Here is an 18,789-nt window from a genome sequence, read left to right on the forward strand (position 1 = left end):
TCGCATCTGCCTCTGCTGCATCGAACCACCCGCAGCTCCCAACGGCACCACCGCCTCGCCCACCACCCCGATCCTCCACACCCGCCCGCACCCCTCAATTGACGCCGCCATGTCGAGCACCATCGCCCGCACTGCCTTCCGCGCTGCCCCACGCCTCCGCGCGAGCCCCATCCCCCGTCGCTACGCCTCGACCGTCACCGAGCAAGAGGCCAGCAAGCAGGCTCTCAAGGCCGGAGCCAAGCGCGACCCCGAGCTCTACGTACGTTATATCTCCCCTCTCCGGTGGGTCGGGCAATAATCTAGTCGGCCCGGAAGACGCAATGGGAGCATGTGCAGATTTCGGAGCTCCGGCAGCGGCATCACCGAGCCTTCGACCAGAGCCGGCTGCCAACGGCATACATATATGCTAAGGACCAGGAGCTAATTCGCGCCTTCAGGTGCTCTTCGCCATCATGAGCGGCGTCTTTGGCCTTGCTGGATGGCACTTCTGTAAGCGTCCCTACCGCCCAGACCTTGCCATTACCTCGGCGAACAATATCTGAGCACGGGCAATACTCACAACCGCAGCCCGATCTCCGACCAGCTCCTCCTCAGAGCGGAACGTCGCCCAGGCAGCCAACAGCAAGCCGTGGGAAGAGCATGGTGGCGAGGGCAAGTACCAGTACCACCCCGGCGGCGACCCCAATGCAGCTCCCAAGGATGCCCCCTCAGCATTGAACGTCGTCATCATCCCCAACGTTACCCTGCCTAAGGTTTGCCCTCCCGAGCGCCGAAATGACCACATCTAACGGCCACAGGAACTCCACGAGCAGTACAACAAGTGGGGCAAGGACGGCTACTAAAGCAACAGCCTCCTGCCACCCCTTTCCCTAGCTTCATTAGACAAATGCATACCGAGCACCCGAATTTCCTTGCTGCGATGGCTTCGCAAACTGTAGATAAGCTCAAAGCCGAGGTGTATCGAGTAGAAGAATTGGAGTATTTCAGAAGCCGCTCCTCTGGATTCCGTCTTTCGCACCATTGCATCTACGGGTATTCAGACCAATCTCCTCCATTATTTATTATACAAGCAGTGCGTTCAAGGCCAAAGTCTATTCCAGATCCCTTCCTAGGGCCACGGGGTATCCTCCCAACTTTCTTTTCCATATTACATTATCTCCTTCAACGCCAAATACATACACAAACGGAAAAGGAGACGTCTCCTCGTGGCCATTTCATATCCACATCACCATCAGCCCGAGGCTTAGGCTAACCACCACATTCCATTTCCAGACAGACATGTCGGGCACTCGCAATGCGCTCCCGGTGAACAGTGGCTCAGATGGTTCCGATTGCGTCGGCGTCGCACCTTGCGCAGTCGTAGTGGTCTCGCCTGTCGCCGGCGTCGAAGCCCCCGAGCTCACAGCAGCAGTCTCTTCCGAACTCGACGCAATCGTCGTATACAGCGACAGAGAAGTAGTGTGCACCTCCGTCTTCGGCGTCCTGCTCTCTGGCGTCAAGGTCGGCGGGTGGTAGGTCCCATTCGTCGCTCCGCTCGGTGCGGTGTACACGCTGGGCTGGCTCGCGGTCCCAGGCAGATTGTATGTCCAGGAATACGGCGTGGGCGGTGTGGGATAGACATTCGGTGTCGATATCGGTACGCCGTCCGAGCAGTTTTGCGAGGGTGAAGTTGGGTATGGGTAGAAGGGATTTGCAGTCGTCGATGCGGATGTGACAAGGATGGGTGTTAGGTATGCGGGTGGGAGTGAGTGGTATGGATTTGGGTGTGGGTATGTTGCTGCTACTGATGTGATTTGCAGTAGGGAAAGCAGAGCGATAGAAACGACCGCATTTATCGACGCCATGACTGCGAAAACCAAAGAGCATAAAGCGAAAGAACAACGGCACAGAAAGACAAAAGAGAGCAGGCTGCCACCAGACGGAAATCCTATAGCATTTGGGGCACAGTTTACATATCTACCGCAGGAGCGCGGCAACGCGGACTACAAAAATAATCCCCGCGGCACGGGTGCCGAACCTGCTCAAAATCGCCGCTTTTGGACAGGTTGGGGGAGATTTGGTGGCTTATGCCCCCCTTCTGGGGCTTTTGGCGAGCTATAACGGGGATGTTACACATGCCGCAGCCTCGTGTTCGGGCTTGGTCGCTCAGCCACACCTGTTATGCGACCCACGTGGAATGCGGCGTATTAGGGTGGAAGAATGTTGGAGAAGGAGAAATGGTCATTTGGAATTCTCTTCTTGAGTTCAGAGATAATTCTGGTGGGTGGTCAACATGCTAAAAGAGAACAGGACCAGTATCGCGCACGCCAGCGACTCTCTTGCAGTGCCTTGGAAGCCAACTATCTATCCCTCTCCTGCACCGACCCGGGATTCTCTCCGAGCGCGAAACGTCGATATTCAAAATAGCAGACCTCCCGTTCTGCGATCTTGCTCCGTCGTTGCGAAGAGTTGCCGTGGCTTTTCCAGCAAATGATCCCGAAGAGTGCGCATTCTTTCGACATATCCAGGCGTCTGAATATGCGAACAAGGCTGCTAGTAATGTGTCCTGTACTGGCGCACAGAGAAATCGTGGAGATTTCTTCTAGCGGGAAACGATGTTGCGCGTCTGCCCAACCGCGTTGGGGTTTTGCGGGACGTGTCTTCCGAGCCGTGGATATGGATAGGGGAGTTTGCGATCCGAGTATGCGCATCTCCGTTCCTGGATACGCGGTTGTGTTGTATTGTGGCCTTGCCCAAGGTACGTTACGCTCGTACACCCGCCCACTATCTGATATCCTCCCGCCGCTTGGACTTGCCAGCTCCACCGTCCCGTCGATCCGACACTGATGCCATCAGACGTCGTACACCCAAGGACTACCCGTCAAAGACCCTCTCCGCACCCAAGCCAATATCCGTATGACGTCTACGTACTCCGACAGACAGGAAGTGTCGATGAGGCGTGAGGAGGACATGATTGAGTGAGGGGTTGTGGTCATGTCTCTAAGAGACCGGGAGAGTGGTAGAAGGGAATTGGTATGTCTGTCTGCTTATAACGGCGCCGTGAGGGCGAGCGGGGGTGGATAGAGGAAGGCCGTCTTTGTGTGGTGCGAGGAACAATACTAAGGGTACGACAACGCATGACTAGTGTGAACAACAAAGCCCCTGAGCCACACACGCACGCATACGCTGGCTAGCCACAGCCACAGTCAATTTGCCATTGCCATGCGCCGCTGACAGTCATTCTTTGCAGATAATTATCCCGTCTACGTCTCGTGGGATTACTGGCGCGTCCCTGAGACCGACGCCAACCTCCCTTCCGCCTTTTCCTCCCTCCCGATGAATCCGCCACCGCTCTCGCTCCGCCACGGCAGCTACATGGAGAACCTCAAGAGCCGCGATCAGTCGTACCTGGTGTCGGGCAATATTGACTTCTGCGAGCAAGCGCACCTGGGACATCAACATGGTTGAGAGCATCGACCTGGAGATTCAGTCGGCGCTCAACGAGATGCTGCTGCGGGAGGATCTGCACCGGGCGTTCAACGTGTCTAACCAGTTCGCCGCGTTGGCACAACGTCGAGATGCAGAAGCTGAGGCGTTGACCGGAGAGGTTCAGCTCGTGACGGAGTGGTACGAATTCATACGACTACAACCGAAACTCCGGAGGGCTGATAGTCAGTCCATTGCTGTAACGGTAACCAAAGCTGAGCGACAGCCTCCACCAAGATGACGAAGAGTCTGGGCATACTTCGACGAATCACGATTCTCTTCGGACTGAGCAAATGGAGCACGAACCATATTACGCGGAAAGCAACGCTTGCGACTGGAGAGCATCTGCCTTCATGGACCGAACTCAGTCACGGGAAGACACTAATGGCTGCAACGGACCCGCAGAACGGCGCACAGATCATACGAATACACGGATTGGGTGCAAGCAAGTCGGGTTCTTCCAAAGCATCCTGCTAGACACAACGCGGAGGACCCCGGAATTGGGCCCCTGAGGTTGCCGCTTCAATGTAGCAGCAAGTGTCTGCGGAGCCCATAATAGCGCTTCCTGGTGCGATCCAGAGATGCGGTGAATGCGGTTGCTCGAGCAGAAGATGGCGCAGACCACGATGATCTTTAAGTCACAGATTAGATAATCAACTCGTAACAAGATAAAAGTAATCAAAGTGCATTACCACATCCACCATCAACTTGGTAGGTAAAAGTTCCCTTCCCCACTCAGTCGATTCAATTTCAATTTATACATCCTCAACATCGTGGTTGCATCCTAAGGCATCGCCCCTCCAGGAAGGTGGGCTAACAGGTCCATGTCTATCTCCTCTTCGTGTCATAGGGGAGAAAATAGGCGTTCTGGTGCTGTGCGGAGTCTAGATACGCTAAATTAATACATATACCAAATACCTTGAATCTAGCATATTAATGTGTGGAAGATGCATACCAGGGTAGAGGCGATCCTCTTCGCATTTAGGGCAGCTGCCAGTCGGTAACGTCCTAGCAGGCCGAATCGGTCCCGTACGGAACCGTCTTCTCGTTGTTGCAGTTCAGCTTCTGGACAATGCTCTCGGGCATAGAAGGATGCGGCGCGGTGATAACCCGCACGTTATAAAAGACGTGCACCGACCCGTCCGGGAGGGTACATAGGGTATACTTAATCGGCGTCTTAAGCACAACGCACATATTAACGTATAACGAATCCAGAAATCTTCCTATTAGTCAGAGACTAACGTAGGAGTGACGACTAGTAAAGCGGAGGGGAAAGCACGGCTTATACGTAGTTAGCACTGATTTCATTAGCGATGGGTGGCTCACGCGACTCACATTATTACTCATCCTATTTACCCCACACTCTTACCCCAATGAACTCACAAGTTAATTAACCTACCATACCGCGGGATATGGCCACGAGTCGATAGCTAGATAGAATGATAACTAATACCAGGAGTTCGTTACGAAGCTGGACCCTTAATGCCTCAGGCACCGAGCATCAGGCTTCCCGGCAAACGGTCGAGCGCTTTAGGCGAATATTATTACGTAACCCATGGTTGTAGGGCGAAAGTTTCCCGCGCTACTCTTTTTAACTTCACTCGCACCACCTATCCTGAACCGTTCTATCTCATGCCTCTACCTTTCGATTTTACTGCCCTCACAAAGGATGATCTACACGGTGTCGGCCTCGGACTGACTTCTGAGGTTGTACGAATCGCCGATACAAATATCGTCGCCAAAATACCAACACCCTCAGCCATCTTGGGACTGGAGGTACACGAGATCGAGAAGAAGGTGTACGAGCGCGTACAGGACCATCCGAATATTCTGCGCTATCTCGGCCAGAGTCCGCCTGAATGTACGCTGCTACGAGGTGCTCTGCTTTTCGAGTATCACTCCCGAGGGAGTCTAATAGATTGTCTCGATCAGCTTAAGAATTTCACACGAAGCCGGTTTGTTTCCTAAATAGAAATCCGATTACAACACCAAACACCAAAACTAATGCTCCATAGGTGGCCTTACCAGGCCGTGAGCGCCTTAGCATATCTACACTCCCTAAGAATCGTCCACGCTGACTTCGGCCTACACAACTTTCTTCTCCGTGATGATGGCGGGATCGTGCTGTGCGATTTCGCGGGCTCCGGTATAGACGGCGGCCGTTGCTCTGTGGGTCACGGTGTGCGGTATAGGGACCCGCTATCTCCTCGAGAATACCCTACCGAACAGGAAGATGTCTTTGCGCTGGGGACGGTCCTATATGAACTTGACCGAGGAGAACTGCTTTTCAAGGGGATGAGCCACGAGGAGATCTACATGCGACTACGTAATAGGCAGTGTCCTAACCTATTAACGGTGTCCTTACCCTTAAGGGGTGTAATTGAGAAGTGCTGGACCGTGCCGGGATATAAGGCTAGCGATGCGTTAAAGGAGCTGGGTAAGTTTTAATCCCCTTAGCTTTGTTTTGCTTGATGTAACCTCCGTGCAGAGCCGCAGCGTCACAGTGCACTCTTCCAAGCATTCCTTGGGCTTAGTGTCGCTATAGTTGCCATCTTCATGTCTAGTGCGTGGTCGGCCTCGGCTAGACGCTAGAGAAGAACTCTGGCTTAGTGAGGATATTGCACTCGTTGACTTAGCCCTTAAGCACAGCAGCGGACCAAGGCGTGAGATGTGAAAAGGAGCATTTCTCTAAGCTTCTCATCGAGGATGGTTACGGAATCGAGCGCATTGACGGAAGCAAAATCACGGTGGAAACGAGGGTTGTCGCCCGAGGTGCCTGAACTCTAGCCTTTCTTGAACTGCCATCTGCGGACCATGGAAGTGCTGCTATAGCGGAATCTCGTTCATTGCTGGCCTCGAGTATTCCCTAGGTAGAGACATGGAAATAAGCCGCTAATGGTTCCGAAAAAGGCAGTCCTGCGCATGCTACCGTTTGGTCCGAGATTATTCTATATAGCTCAAGTATCGCATTCTATCTCCTATGTTAAGTGATCTATCTGTCCTTGTCTTAAACCGTCATCTGCTTCCCCTGGGTGTCTACGCAGCAGGCAAGAACGCTGAGTTCACAAGGTATTCACTAACACGCACCTGTGTGAAGATCGACGAGACCACTACTTCTCTTTAAAGTATTTCTCATAAAAGCCAGCAGTATCCCTGCAGACGCACCCGCTGATCTCTTGAAGTATGCACTCGTCGATATCGTCGTCTGTTCGTCGGCGCGATGGGAGGAAGAGGTGGACTTTAGAGGCGTGTCAAGGGCGGTCTACTGAAGACGGTTGGGGCTGTTGTGATTCGAAAGAAGCGCAAAGAGAGCCGCGGAAGTATCCTGATCGGGTGCATGCCTCTCGACATTCTCGAACAGAGGAATGAACGATCTCGCATCGAAGTCGGGTGATTTAATGGGAAGGTAATTGCGACAACTATTGACAAGGAGATTGGTCCGACGGTCACTTTAGCTCGATGTTCCGCCTAGAGTTGCCATTCTCGGCAAATGTTTCCACCACGCAAGCTATTCATAGGGCTCGCGCAAGTGGGCCACACAGCACCACCAAGGTACACGCCCCGGTCTCCAACAATACTTCTCTCCCCTTAGCTTCTCACATCACGCATTACACACGCATTATACACCGCAATCACTCACATCAGCGTTGGCACGCAACTTTCATCAAAGAAGAAAAGGTAATATTCCCGTTCGTATTCAATCAAAAAAGCCCCCAAGCTTCCCACCGCGCAAGAAGAAAAGGCGTGTAAAGTCCTCCTTCCAGAACAATGGTCGGGCCCCCAAAAAGGCGGGGCAGGGTCGGGTAGAAAGGTGTTAAATGTACAAGAAGCACTATCTCCGTTACATTAGCAAGTGTAAAAATCCATCAGATCCTCTCCCGTCTGGACAGGCCATCTCAACGCCGTCACGGTGCCGGGTTGCCGAAGATGGATGAAGTGTGTCGTTCGTTGGTTGCCGGGGTAAAGGCGGTGGTGAAGGCCGTAACGGAGAAAAGCGCGTGAGGAAACTACGTGCCGAATCGATAGCAGGGTGGAGTTCCAAGGTTGTTGTATCGACGGCCATCCTCTTCTAATGCAAAAAGGGGTCTTTTATCGAAGCGAAGTAATTGTTTGAAGTGAATGAAGGTGCCAGAAAATTGTCGTCTTGATCCCGAGAGTTGCGTCCGGCCCAGGCACTACCCAAGGATGCCCTCGGTCACGAAGGAGTTAGTTCCTCATGACCGAGCACTGGTAGCCGCCAGTGGGCATGTGCATAACGCTGCACTGGTAGCCTCCAGTCGGCATCTTCATGACGGAGCATTGGTAACCGCCTGTGGGCATGCCGCGCATGACGGTGCATTGGTAACCTCCGGTAGGCATCTTCATTTTGATAGTGGGTCGGTTGGGGTTGGTGAAAGAGTGTTCTGGAACTTGTTTGGTTCTGCAATGATTGTGTGTTTTGGTGGGTTGAAGAAGTGACTTGGGGCGATGGGATGAAGCATATTTATGCATTGAGGGGGATGCACTTGCTACGAGGACGGTTCTTTGAGTGGGAGGGATGGAAGACGAATCAAAGAATGAGGATGGCAGGGCTGGTGAGGATAAAGAAGAGAACGTCGTGGTGACGGGGGCTTGGTGGTGATGGCAGGGGGTTTAACCGCCCTTACTATTGTTCTGCTTACTATTGTTCTCAACACTAAGCATTCTCCGCCGACCACAACCATCCAATTGGGTATTGCATCGAGGGGAAACAAGCACAGGAGCGCGATACGTCGCTGCTCATTCGTTCTGATCCGATTGAGTGTTTCCAGATTAGGATTCTTCCATAGGCTTCGAGATTGAAGCGCACGTGGTGACCAAGTACCCCATCGGGTAAGACAAGGGAACAATTAGCTTGTGGCATCCGCTTCTACGGAGGTGACTTCGTTCTAGCGGCCTTCGAGAAGGCGACTTAAGGAAGGGTCTTTCGCAGCGCCACCAGGAACGGACCGTAGTGGCTCACTCAAGTTCCAAAGCTGAGCGATGCTTGGAGGTCCGAGAGCACGGCGAGCGATCTCTAAGAACTCTCCCCCAAGGCCGGATCAACAAGGTCATACTTGCCCGAGCCACCCGGGAGAGGGTTGCCTGCTTCGCTCCCTCAAGGCGAAGCGTACAGCACAGGAGAAGGCTCGCGCAAACGACTGGCTCAACTTCTCATTGTTGGCTTTCCGGGGGCTGCGTTCGATAGGACGCCGATAGACACTGATGCGCTGCTCCGAAGCAGAAGAACAAGCCTCCACTTTTACGAGACGACCACGGGACGTTAGATGGCTCTTCTGTTTCCTTGTCGCCCATCGAATCCAATATTTCTTCCGTAATGGTGGTAATTCTCTTGCCTTTCAATTTTGCATGTCCGGCGTGTAGAAGGTCGGCCCGTAGATGCCCATGAGTGGGTCTTGAACATCCGCTAAGCCGTCAAAGCCGCTAGCGAGCATGCTGTCGACATTAGAGGTCGCCCCGATCCAGTCCTCCATTGTGGAATTACTCGCTGCCCAGGTTGTCGGCGGCAACATGTGATTCTGATTTTGCATCGTAGAATCCCAAAGCGTCTAGAAGGCTGCGTTAGCCTGGCCGCTGGGAAGAAAGAGTGACTTACCCAATCAATGTCAGACGGAATGTCAGGCATGTCAATTGCAGGAACCTCAGGTTGAGGCGGCCAAGCGCCCCAGATTTGCGGTGGGAGCTCTTCTGGGACTGACTCTGGTGTCAGCTCTTTAGGGACATTACCAATATCTGTTCAATGTTAGCGTTCGCCTTCGCGAATGGTGGCGCACGTACTAGTCTCGTAGCCGTTCGGTACTGGGTCTTGCTGAATTTTCTGTGACTCCGCTGCGCTGGGAAATTTCTGCAGCATGGATCTGAGGATTCCAGCTCCCCTGACTGACTCTCGAAAGCGGTTTGGGTGATTAGCCCAAATGCCGTATGTGTCTTCAAGAACTCCGAACAATTCAGTGATCCTCCCAGAAGGGTCGCCAACCATTTTGAGATGATGCATCTCGAGACATAGGATCATGGCTGCAAGGAGATAGTCGTAGGTCTGAAGCGAGGACATGTACCACCAGACTTTGCTCAGCTGCCCGCCTGGTTGGCAGGCGTGGAAAATGATCTTGTGATACTTGAGGATTTCCAGAGCAGAATCCACGCAGCTCTTTCGGGACTCCACGAATCTGGCGTCAGACTGCCCAGCAGTCAAATAATGACGATGCAAGACGACTCTCGTCTTCAGATACAGGAGCTCGATATTGAATCTGCTCATGATCAGGACTGGAGGATCGGTAATGCAATCCTCCATTGGCCGGACTCGCATTCCTTCGGGAATTTGATTGTGGGCCTCGTCTAGGCGCTTTTCCAACGCTGTGATGGTCGAATAACGGGGCGGTGTAATCTTTTGGGCCAATTCCGCGGCCTCTGCGAATACAGCGCAGACTCTAGATTTGGCAATCGTGTATGTAGCTGGGGTTATTTCCGACACCGGGCGCTCCTTCGGTAGCTCGGTCATGTCGGGAGATATGTCGCAGTCTAACAGGTTTTGCGGCGCTCGGACATCGTTTTCAATGCGGCGGACAACGGCGGGTAGCCCGATAGCGAAGGAAATCAAGGTATCCATCATATTAATGACGTGCCACACCCTCCGACGCATTTCTCCCTGGAACGGAGACATGCCATGGAAGTTGCTCGGATCTCTATGGTATCCCATCCGCATGGCGACACGTAGGGCAACTCCGTTCATCAGCCAGATCTTTGCATGATGATCATCTCTCCGCAAGAATTCGCACTCTCCGTAGATCATCAGGGTCTCGAGTGTGTATGGCTGAGACTTCGTGATATCCGCTAACACTAAAGCGGAAGAAGCGAGATGTTGAAACCTGTTGACGCAGCTGGACAGGTAGTCATTCTGGTCGTTTGGATCGAATGGTGATCCCGATGAGCGGTCGTAAGCAGCTGCGTGGGCGTTCATGCCTGGGTTCCGCGGGCCGAGGATGATGCCCAGTGCCATTGCACTGTACAGGAGCGCGATCCACATGACTGGAGTCGATGAAGGACCTTTCCAGTACTCCTTATATTCTTCTTGGAAGGTCGGCGCGTGTATGACGTATAGGAGAGGATCGGCACTGTGGGGATGAATTAGACTTTGATCAAACAAGAGCGATGAGAGAGTGTACCTGTTGAACCAAAGGGGAAGGAGTCGATCGACCTCATCCTTTGGAGGCATCTCCGCTATAAGTTCCGCTTTGGTGATGCGTCTGGGCATGCCAAATGTCACGGTGGATCGAGCGTTGGCATCGTTCCACTCTTCTTCCTGAGGTTCATCATCATCTTCTTCCTCGAGGTCGTTCTTCACATCCTCAATTTCTTTCAATAGGGAGGACCAGTGCCCAGCTCCTACATAGTTCGTCTCATTCCCGGAATTACTGATGCGAAGCTCACCAAACGTCTCCGGGTTGGGCTCTTCAGCCTCTTTGGTGGTGCCATTCGATTCCGCATTGACCGTGCCATTGGTGCCTGTCTCCTGCGACTTCTGGTTTATCAAGTTGACCACCAAGCTTTCCAAGTTCCTGATCCTACCGCGCATGTTCTGGGCTTGTTTGTTCCTCGGCGGAGGTGGCACATATTGGCATGCTTCGTGGCGCGATCGCTTCGCACACTGGTCGCAGACGGGGTGTTCGCGGTTGCATTTGAGCTTTCCCTGGCGACAGGGCGTGCAACTGAGCTGCGGTCTTGCTCGCTTGATAGGTGCTCGAGTGAGGAGATCGATCGGCGCGGACGGGCTTGTGGAGGTTCTGTTACTACCTCCGGACGGGCTCGATTCTGACATTGTGGTAAGCGTGTACGGATGTAAAGGTGTGACGCTGCTCCGGGCCGGACTTGAGCTCGTGCAGTTGCTCCGAACTCGTGCGAGAGTGGCTGAGCTAATATGACGAGGCGTGGGTGGGGGCCGATTCGCGGGGTTCTGGCCTCCATCATCCTCAGCACAAAGAGTAAGTGTACCCGCGTAATGCTCCTAGTCAATATGCTCTCGATAACACGAGAGGCTACATCACACGGATACCGTCAGCACTCCACTCGGACTGACGGACGGCATGATGGATCGCGGAGCTGAGACAAAAGGCTTGGCGGTGACCCAGCTCCATATCCCAACGGCTCTATGTGGGCTGTGAGAACTCAAATTTTTGGAGCCCGCAAGAGAACAGCATCAGGAGATATCTGCCAGTGGCCACAATGGCCTCTACAGGCTATCGCGGGAAGCCAGCGGTAGCCATCTAGTCGAGGTGCAGCAACACGGGATGCGACGACGGAGCCCAAACACCTTTTAGCATCATAGTCACAACGCAGTCACCGATGGGCTTCCTGGCTAGTCCATCACCAACCGACAATGTTTGCGACGTCCCGCATCGACGAGCCCTCGAGCCGAACAGCATAGTCTCCCACGCGAATCGAATCCCAGACACCCCGCATGCTACGATTGATGCCACATATTACAGCAGTACTCAGACAGCCTCGTCCACTGTCGCTTCCCCCCCCCCTTTTTTTCAAAAAGAAAACAGCATTGGTTCTTATTGGTTTGCCGACTCCACCTGAAACCACTCATCCTGCAAGAGGTCCTTTGCTGATGGCCTATCTCGTGGATCGAGTTTCATGATCTTTAGTACGAATGCGTTGTCTTCCCCAGTGATCTCCCGGTCCGTAATATACTCAAATGGCTTCATCATCCCATGAGGTACTCCTTTCATAACATGAGCAAGGATGCTCAAAGTATCTTCGTCTGATATGTCCTTGTATGACAAAGGGAATGGTCCGAAATATTGATGGTGCTTCATAAGAATCTTCAGTTCATAGTGTTCGTGATCTGCGGGGACATCCGGTTTGAAAATATGCCAGTTCCCTCCCCAAAGCAGGCTTATAAGCTGTGGTTTTGTCAGTCAATATATCCAAGATAATTGACCGGATCACTTGCCGTAGTACCGAGAGACCAAATGTCTGTGGCAGTACTCCATCTCATCTGGAGGTGTGCTTCGGGGCTTCGAAATATAGGTGCTCCGATAATATCGCCTTCCATTGCATATCTAGAATCCTCAGGTACTGTACTTCCACAATCGGCCAACTGCGCTTCAGTAAACCGGATATTCCCGGGGCCGTAGTTCACTAATACGTTATCAGGTTTGACGTCTGCAAATCAAACGATAATTAGAGCTTGTCACACATTTGGAGAAGCAACTCCAAGGATACCATACCTGCATGCACATAGCCATCCTCATGAAGCACAGACAGTGCTTCTAGAACTCTTCTTATCACGTACTTGACCTCCAGGCGAGTAAGCTTCTTAGCTGCCGAAGCATGTAAGAGGTCATCATCGAGGTGCTTTAGAACGAGCGCTGGGGGATCGGGAGGATCTCCCATTTCATCAAGTAAAGGACGAAGAGAGGGGGCCCGGGATTGAAAGCGCTTGAGGACGTCGCGTTCGTTTTGAAGGCGAAAATGACGAACGCTCTTAATCACGACCGGTTCTCCGCTCGGTTTGCTAGAAATCTACTGGTAAGCCTAGGGTGTACAATAATGAACTGTAACTCATACACTGCTAGCCAAATGGATTGATGAAGCTGCTTGATGATTGTGTAGGCGCTCACTTTCCCTTTAAGAAGCTGCCCTGATCCGAATATAGAAGTCATGAGAGAGTAGATTAGGATCCGGCGGACTTTGATGAACTCGGGATTTTGGTATATGGATGCGCTTCAACTCACGCGCCCTTCCGCGACGGTTGAGTAGGAGTTCGTGGTGAAACTGCTGGCACTTGGCAAGCTCAGGCTTGTTGATCGTTACCCTCTGATAATCTACGGGACCGAAAAGCACAACAACAGCCAGAACTTAAACTTTTGAGACCATCACGCGTCGCTCCGCGTTGACTTGGTACCTGTAATAGGGCTGCGAGGACAGCTGGCTGCACGCAGTGCACGGCCCCAGCGCCAGTTGCTGCAATTGGGCCTCGGATGTGCCCTTCCTAATAGACCGGTTTAGACGTTCGGCCTTGGCACATGCCTCCTCAACCGCGCCTCATATCAGCCTTTCCGTGTTTAAGTATTGTAGACGATCCCTTTCTCAGCTCGCAAGAACAACAGCCGTCGAAGTGCACACGCTTCGCATCATCTGATCGTGTCTGGCGTTGGTTGCGCAGACTCTCACCAGGCCCATCGCCATATGCTCCGCAGCCGTCGAGGCCGAGATCCGCCCCAAATACGAGCACACCGAGCTTTCACTCACTCACGGATCGTGACGAAACTATTGGCGCCAGTTTCGAGTATCCGCCGCTTTCACCTTCGAGTGCTCCGCCTCGCCCGACTTTCGCGCCTTCTCCAAATCTTCTGCTCCCAAACTTTCCGTCGCACCCAAATTTCCTGCCGTACCCAACGTTTCCGCCGTACCCAACCTTCCCGCCGCGGCCAACCTTCCCGCCACACCCAAATTTACCTCCTGCGCTTCCGGACGTCGCGCCCGCTCAGTCGTTCTACGCCGAGTCCACTGCTTCGCAAAGCACTGCCTCGAAAGGATCCAAAGTCGAGGATCCTCTCTATCGGACAACATACCTCGCTGGCAATAGAATATATCTTGTCCCGTCAAATCATACTCTCCCTTCGCCACTTGAATCTCTGGCGCAGAAAGTACATGCGTCACGCGACTCGCCGCAGCCGAGCCTTGAACACTACCGGAATGATGAGGACCTGATGGAGTTGGAAGAGGGTGTAGGAGAGGATAAGGTAGAAAGATACATGCATGACAAGGTTTTCGACGTCGGCTATACGCCTACTGTCAAACGAAGCGACAAGAAAAGGATGTTCCAAAGACACGTTCCTAATGACAACCAAACACCTCTTCAAGTCTCTATACCCACGCCTGATAGTGCCTTCGGATACAACCGCTCGAAAGCGTTCCCTGACAACATCCAGCTGATCAATATGGGCAACGACATGGTAGCGAATGGAGATGACCTTCTCTATCCTTTTCTCGCGGTCGAGTTCAAGTCGGATGGACCTTACAAGAGTTCAAACCTTTAGGTCGCAACCAACCAGTGCCTCGGCGCCGGACCTACTTGTGTCAACATCGCTGAAACTCTAAACGCCCGTCTTGAGGCATGCGCAAGCCCCAGACTCCAACGCGTGAACAGCACTGCCTTCAGTATTGCGATGAACGGCACCGAAGCTCGCCTGTTTATATCCTGGAAGGGTGAGGACCTCAAGTACTATACTAAGAAATTACATAGTTACCTGTTGCAGAGGCCTGAAGACTTTGTCAACTTTCGTGGCCATGTTCGGAACATTATTGATTGGGGGGGAGATGAGCGGCTGAACGAGATCCGAAAGGCTTTGGATGAGCTTCTCGAAGAGGGTAGACTTGAATCAAGCGCAAGGTTCAAGTCACGAGAGGCGCCAAGGGGCGATCTTGCTAGCGACCGTGTCCAGCGTAGGCGTATCACGTCGACGAGCACCCAAGCTGCACCAAATTGGATATGGAGTCAAGAGTATAACCAGTTTTATTATGTCAACGCGCAAGGGCAGTTTGGCGGTTGATATGGCGGTGCATCTTAGCAGGGTGTCGGGTACTATCATGCGGAGACACTAAGCTGGCCTTATGACCAAACTGTTGCAACCGGTCGCATTCGTAGCATATATGACGCTGGCGTCTTCAGTCTCCTCGCCTCGTAATTGATTTTGCTACGTTGCAAATGCATCGGTGGACGGAGAACGCTTCGGAAGGGAAAGCTCGTAGGCGCAGGCGTCTATGCCATTATGGCGGCCGCGAAAAGGTCGCGAAGCGGATTAAATTTTCCTGACGTAGTGGAGTCGATCCCTCCTGGTCATCTTCGTCGATGCCACCAGGCGCGTGGGCTCAGGCCCATACCTCTCCAGCTCTTCACAAAGGGCTCACCATGTCCTCGCTGCATTGTAATGAGCAGGAGCGGGTCGACACGCAAGCATGTCTGCCCATATCCGTGGAGTTGACTCGCAACCACCCATTGATATTGCTATTGGCAACTTCTTTAGAAATTGCGATAGCTTAATGGTGTTTCTCTAAGTACATTCGTGGCATCTATTTCAGCCCATTCTGTGGCAGTACGGACGGATGCTGCCGAGACGACATGACTACAGCGCTGGAAATTAGGACTTGCTACTCTGCAAAATATGTAGACTCCAGAACGGCCTGGCTGCCCTGGATTTCGAGGTGCCCGCTTTCAGGTCGTGGGCGGCTGGGGTCCCAGAACTGGTCCGTTTCCAATTTCGGGTTGCTGTTTTCAGACTTGGGTTTTCCACTTTCTCGAATTTAGACCAAAGTCCAAACAGGTCCCAGCCAAAACGGGCCTAGCCTGAAATGGCGACAAGCCCGTACCAACGCCACTAGCCGTACTCCTGGATGTCTACCTTGGTTTCGACTGGCACACTTGTCGGGTCATAACACAGCGCCGAGCAAGATCGGGCCGTTGCTCCACTTCGCTCCAGAGTGGAGATATCGCGTATGTTGTTGAGCTCGCCAACGGAGAGCAAAGAGGCTGAGCATCTGGCCATGTTCTTGATGTGACTTCCCATTCGGCGGCAGTGGCAGCAGCGCGAGTTGTGGCGCGGCTTCACGGAAGGCTCCACTCGCTTGACTTGTCGAATTACTGAGCACGAGAGCTCCAACGCGAATCTCCTCAGACTTTGTCGTGTGTCGAAGGGTCACCACTCCTTCTCCACCAAAAGGGGGGTGATAGTGGACGAGGCTGTCTGGTTACAGCAGTATTGGGTGGCACCGATCGTAGCATGCCGAGTGTCTGGTGTTCGATTCGCGTCGAAGGTGATGCCGTTCTGTTCGAAAGGTCGTCGATGTGGAACGTCGTTAGATTGATGATGGGCTGGCAGGAAGCCCATCGGTGACTGTATGTTGGTAGACGATGACCATCGTATTGTTGGGGTGTTTGGGCTCAGTCGTCGCATTCCGTGTTGCTACATCGTGGCTCGATGGCGCGGCCACTATCGCTGATGGACGCGTTGTGTTCGTGACTTGCTCGTAGGATTTTGCGTTCTGGCCCTGCCGTAACCGCGGCGGCAACTCTACCGGTACCGAATCAACGCTGAGGGAGGCGTGAAGGCTGGTAGAGGCGCAGATGTGGAATGACTAAGCAACCGGAAGAACATTTCTCCGGATATCTACCTGGCTCTTGAGGTGTGGGTTCTTACACACCCTTACTGTTGTCAATATTTTATTGTTTCGCTGATAAAACACCCTCTTTCTAATAACCACTGTCACACTCGACAACGTACTAGTGATAGCAGATCCGTCGGACACTATAATGTCGTTTAGCGTCGGCAAATTCCTTACTGGCGGCAAATATACCTACAAACTCGTGGAACAGCTTTAGCTAAACTAGACTGTTCTCTCTACCGTCTGGAAAGCCGAAATTCTTAACAACTCTAGATACTGAAGACCAGCGAAGTGGTAAGTATGCTACGTACTATTAGAGAATGCCAGTGTCTAATGCGTGGTCTTTCAGGGCCATCATCAAAACTACCACGGCAAAAAAGCAAAAAAGGCTCAGAAGAGAGCGCGAGGCATATAATAGGCGAGCAATCTATCAGAGCCGCCACATCCGGTCTCTGTACGACGAGATCAATCAGTACATAAGCGAAAACGGCTTCCATGGCAACACCGCTGCCTTTAAAGAAGCCGTGCAGTTAAATCCCTACTGTCTTGTACTAGAATATCTCGACGTGCCGCTAAGCGCACTTAACCCAGCTAAGTACAAGGATAATCCTGTCTTCATGGCCGCACTCTTCAAGGGCACGTTAGGAGGCGTGAAAGACGTTAGTCTTACTAAAAATGTCTGGACGGGTAAGTCTAGAAGACTAATCAAGCCTAAGCGACTGCCTATTCCCCTGTCTTAAACCAAGAAACTAACTCCTACCGCAGATTGTAAGCCTGATAATGTACTCTGCTCCAACGTCGACGGACGAAACCCAATAGTCAAGATCTCAGACATAGGCCTCTGTAAGTATCCATCCTCTTGTTCCGAACCCTATAGGATATACATACTAAACTTGCAATTTTCCAGGTCAACTAGACGGCTACAACCAGGTGCAAATGCAGTCGCCAGCCATGCGCGCTCCCGAGGTCTAGGCTAGATATAGCTGCCGCCACGTGTCAGACGTGTATTCTGTAGGATCTACAATCATCTCGTGGCTTCAACCAGGAGTCCTTGGCCCACAAGACGTCAAACCGCCCATCTTTGCGGACGCATGGTGCATTGCCAAGATAATCAAGCTGGTGGAGACGGAGAATGAACAGACGGTCGATCCGCCGGCTGGTGTCGCCAGTAATGTAAAGTCGATGTACGAGTTAGGTCGAGTACTTCTCACGCAGCCCAAAGATGACGATAACGGGAGCATGCACGTCCTAGCACGGCCTCTTAGGGAGGTCTTGTGGAGACTAGGCACCATGCCTAAGGTCAAGGCTCTCCTCCAGGTTTTACTTGCACTAAACTTCCAGAACCGCTTGCCAGCGGGGCAGGTGCTCACGTCGAAGAAGTACGAGGCACTTTAGCACGCTGCACTGAGCAAATGAACGTGCCCGAAAACAATCCACACGTCTCGGCTAAGTAGACCTTCGGGGAGATGCAGATTGCTTAAGGAAATCCCCACACATGCTAGCAGGGGCAGCTCTCCTCTCCGTCCTGATCATTGGTAGAGAATGTCGCAATCTTCAGTAGTCGCGTTGCTACGATTGGATGTTGGTGGGGGTGTTAAGGAAACGGCCGATGGTTGGGTAGAACATGGGAGTAAATCGCAGAATGCCTTGAGTGGGGTATTTTTGATCTCAGCCTCGTCCGTCTGCGACGTTGAGGCTGGCGTTTCTTGCGGAGTCGGGGAAATTCGCGGCACAGATGCCTTAGTTCGAGGCTGTGCTGGTGGCGGCGGCGGCGGCTGTTGGAGCGGTAGGGAGTTATGTCTCTCTTAGATTGTTATCTATTGCAAGCCTAAGAAAAGCATTGGACTTGCGTGGTGTGCGGGGAGCTAGATGTGCAGACGCGGATTGAGCGACTTGACGCAACGGCACAACGGCCAGAGCAACAAGCCGGCGCTGAAAGCCTAGCCCCACACCCCCAAATCCTCTCCCGCCTTACCCTCCGTGCCGTCTAGCTCTGAGAGCGAAATGAGATGCCACTGGCGAGGCGTACGAGACTTCTTTTTCATAGGAACTTGTTTAAGTCTAACGCGTCGCAGATCCTTTGCGCGAAGCATGATTCCCCCGAAGCCTCCGACCACGAAGCACCTTTCAGGACCC

General features: G+C 52.7%; 9 protein-coding genes across 9 annotated transcripts; 6 read left to right on the forward strand and 3 right to left on the reverse strand.

Moving 5' to 3' along the window:
- Nucleotides 1-109: 109 nt before the first annotated feature.
- BU26DRAFT_535126 (uncharacterized protein) lies at nucleotides 110-842 on the forward strand (the record flags this gene model as incomplete). Its single annotated transcript, XM_033831249.1, has 4 exons — nucleotides 110-259; nucleotides 438-489; nucleotides 568-752; nucleotides 798-842. The coding sequence occupies 4 exons, from the start codon at nucleotides 110-112 to the stop codon at nucleotides 840-842; spliced, it is 432 nt and encodes a 143-aa protein (XP_033676693.1).
- A 109-nt stretch (nucleotides 843-951) lies between these two features.
- BU26DRAFT_555891 (uncharacterized protein) lies at nucleotides 952-1,911 on the reverse strand. Its single transcript, XM_033832348.1, has one exon. It carries the CDS (start codon nucleotides 1,842-1,844, stop codon nucleotides 1,215-1,217), a length of 630 nt encoding a protein of 209 aa, XP_033676694.1. The 5' UTR covers nucleotides 1,845-1,911; the 3' UTR covers nucleotides 952-1,214.
- Nucleotides 1,912-1,955: 44 nt separating this feature from the next.
- Nucleotides 1,956-2,469, forward strand: BU26DRAFT_168726 (uncharacterized protein). Its single transcript, XM_033820240.1, has 2 exons — nucleotides 1,956-2,219; nucleotides 2,290-2,469. Exons 1-2 carry the CDS (start codon nucleotides 2,067-2,069, stop codon nucleotides 2,404-2,406), a joined length of 270 nt encoding a protein of 89 aa, XP_033676695.1. The 5' UTR covers nucleotides 1,956-2,066; the 3' UTR covers nucleotides 2,407-2,469.
- A 2,589-nt stretch (nucleotides 2,470-5,058) lies between these two features.
- On the forward strand, nucleotides 5,059-6,436 carry BU26DRAFT_524860 (kinase-like protein). The gene is made up of 3 exons (XM_033830370.1): nucleotides 5,059-5,420; nucleotides 5,481-5,902; nucleotides 5,954-6,436. The coding sequence occupies exons 1-3, from the start codon at nucleotides 5,098-5,100 to the stop codon at nucleotides 6,055-6,057; spliced, it is 849 nt and encodes a 282-aa protein (XP_033676696.1). The 5' UTR covers nucleotides 5,059-5,097; the 3' UTR covers nucleotides 6,058-6,436.
- A 1,568-nt stretch (nucleotides 6,437-8,004) lies between these two features.
- Nucleotides 8,005-8,376, forward strand: BU26DRAFT_168752 (uncharacterized protein). Its single transcript, XM_033820241.1, has one exon. The coding sequence runs from the start codon at nucleotides 8,086-8,088 to the stop codon at nucleotides 8,284-8,286; it is 201 nt and encodes a 66-aa protein (XP_033676697.1). The 5' UTR covers nucleotides 8,005-8,085; the 3' UTR covers nucleotides 8,287-8,376.
- Nucleotides 8,377-8,822: 446 nt separating this feature from the next.
- On the reverse strand, nucleotides 8,823-11,299 carry BU26DRAFT_571454 (uncharacterized protein; the record flags this gene model as incomplete). Its single annotated transcript, XM_033834135.1, has 4 exons — nucleotides 8,823-9,032; nucleotides 9,080-9,216; nucleotides 9,262-10,595; nucleotides 10,647-11,299. 4 exons carry the CDS (start codon nucleotides 11,297-11,299, stop codon nucleotides 8,823-8,825), a joined length of 2,334 nt encoding a protein of 777 aa, XP_033676698.1.
- Nucleotides 11,300-11,979: 680 nt separating this feature from the next.
- Nucleotides 11,980-13,357, reverse strand: BU26DRAFT_524862 (kinase-like protein). Its single transcript, XM_033830371.1, has 4 exons — nucleotides 13,057-13,357; nucleotides 12,717-13,003; nucleotides 12,440-12,651; nucleotides 11,980-12,389 (listed from the first exon to the last, which is right to left on the reverse strand). Exons 1-4 carry the CDS (start codon nucleotides 13,149-13,151, stop codon nucleotides 12,039-12,041), a joined length of 945 nt encoding a protein of 314 aa, XP_033676699.1. The 5' UTR covers nucleotides 13,152-13,357; the 3' UTR covers nucleotides 11,980-12,038.
- A 157-nt stretch (nucleotides 13,358-13,514) lies between these two features.
- On the forward strand, nucleotides 13,515-14,531 carry BU26DRAFT_571456 (uncharacterized protein; the record flags this gene model as incomplete). The annotated part of the gene is made up of 1 exon (XM_033834136.1): nucleotides 13,515-14,531. One exon carries the CDS (start codon nucleotides 13,515-13,517, stop codon nucleotides 14,529-14,531), a length of 1,017 nt encoding a protein of 338 aa, XP_033676700.1.
- Nucleotides 14,532-16,701: 2,170 nt separating this feature from the next.
- Nucleotides 16,702-18,282, forward strand: BU26DRAFT_524865 (uncharacterized protein). Its single transcript, XM_033830372.1, is given in 8 exon segments — nucleotides 16,702-16,855; nucleotides 16,946-16,947; nucleotides 17,003-17,340; nucleotides 17,419-17,496; nucleotides 17,561-17,594; nucleotides 17,631-18,073; nucleotides 18,113-18,235; nucleotides 18,251-18,282. The coding sequence occupies 6 exon segments, from the start codon at nucleotides 16,802-16,804 to the stop codon at nucleotides 18,046-18,048; spliced, it is 924 nt and encodes a 307-aa protein (XP_033676701.1). The 5' UTR covers nucleotides 16,702-16,801; the 3' UTR covers nucleotides 18,049-18,073; nucleotides 18,113-18,235; nucleotides 18,251-18,282.
- The last annotated feature ends 507 nt before the right edge of the window (nucleotides 18,283-18,789 follow it).

The sequence above is a fragment of the Trematosphaeria pertusa genome (assembly GCF_010094035.1).
Source record: "Trematosphaeria pertusa strain CBS 122368 unplaced genomic scaffold BU26scaffold_22, whole genome shotgun sequence".
Lineage (NCBI taxonomy): Eukaryota > Fungi > Ascomycota > Dothideomycetes > Pleosporales > Trematosphaeriaceae > Trematosphaeria > Trematosphaeria pertusa.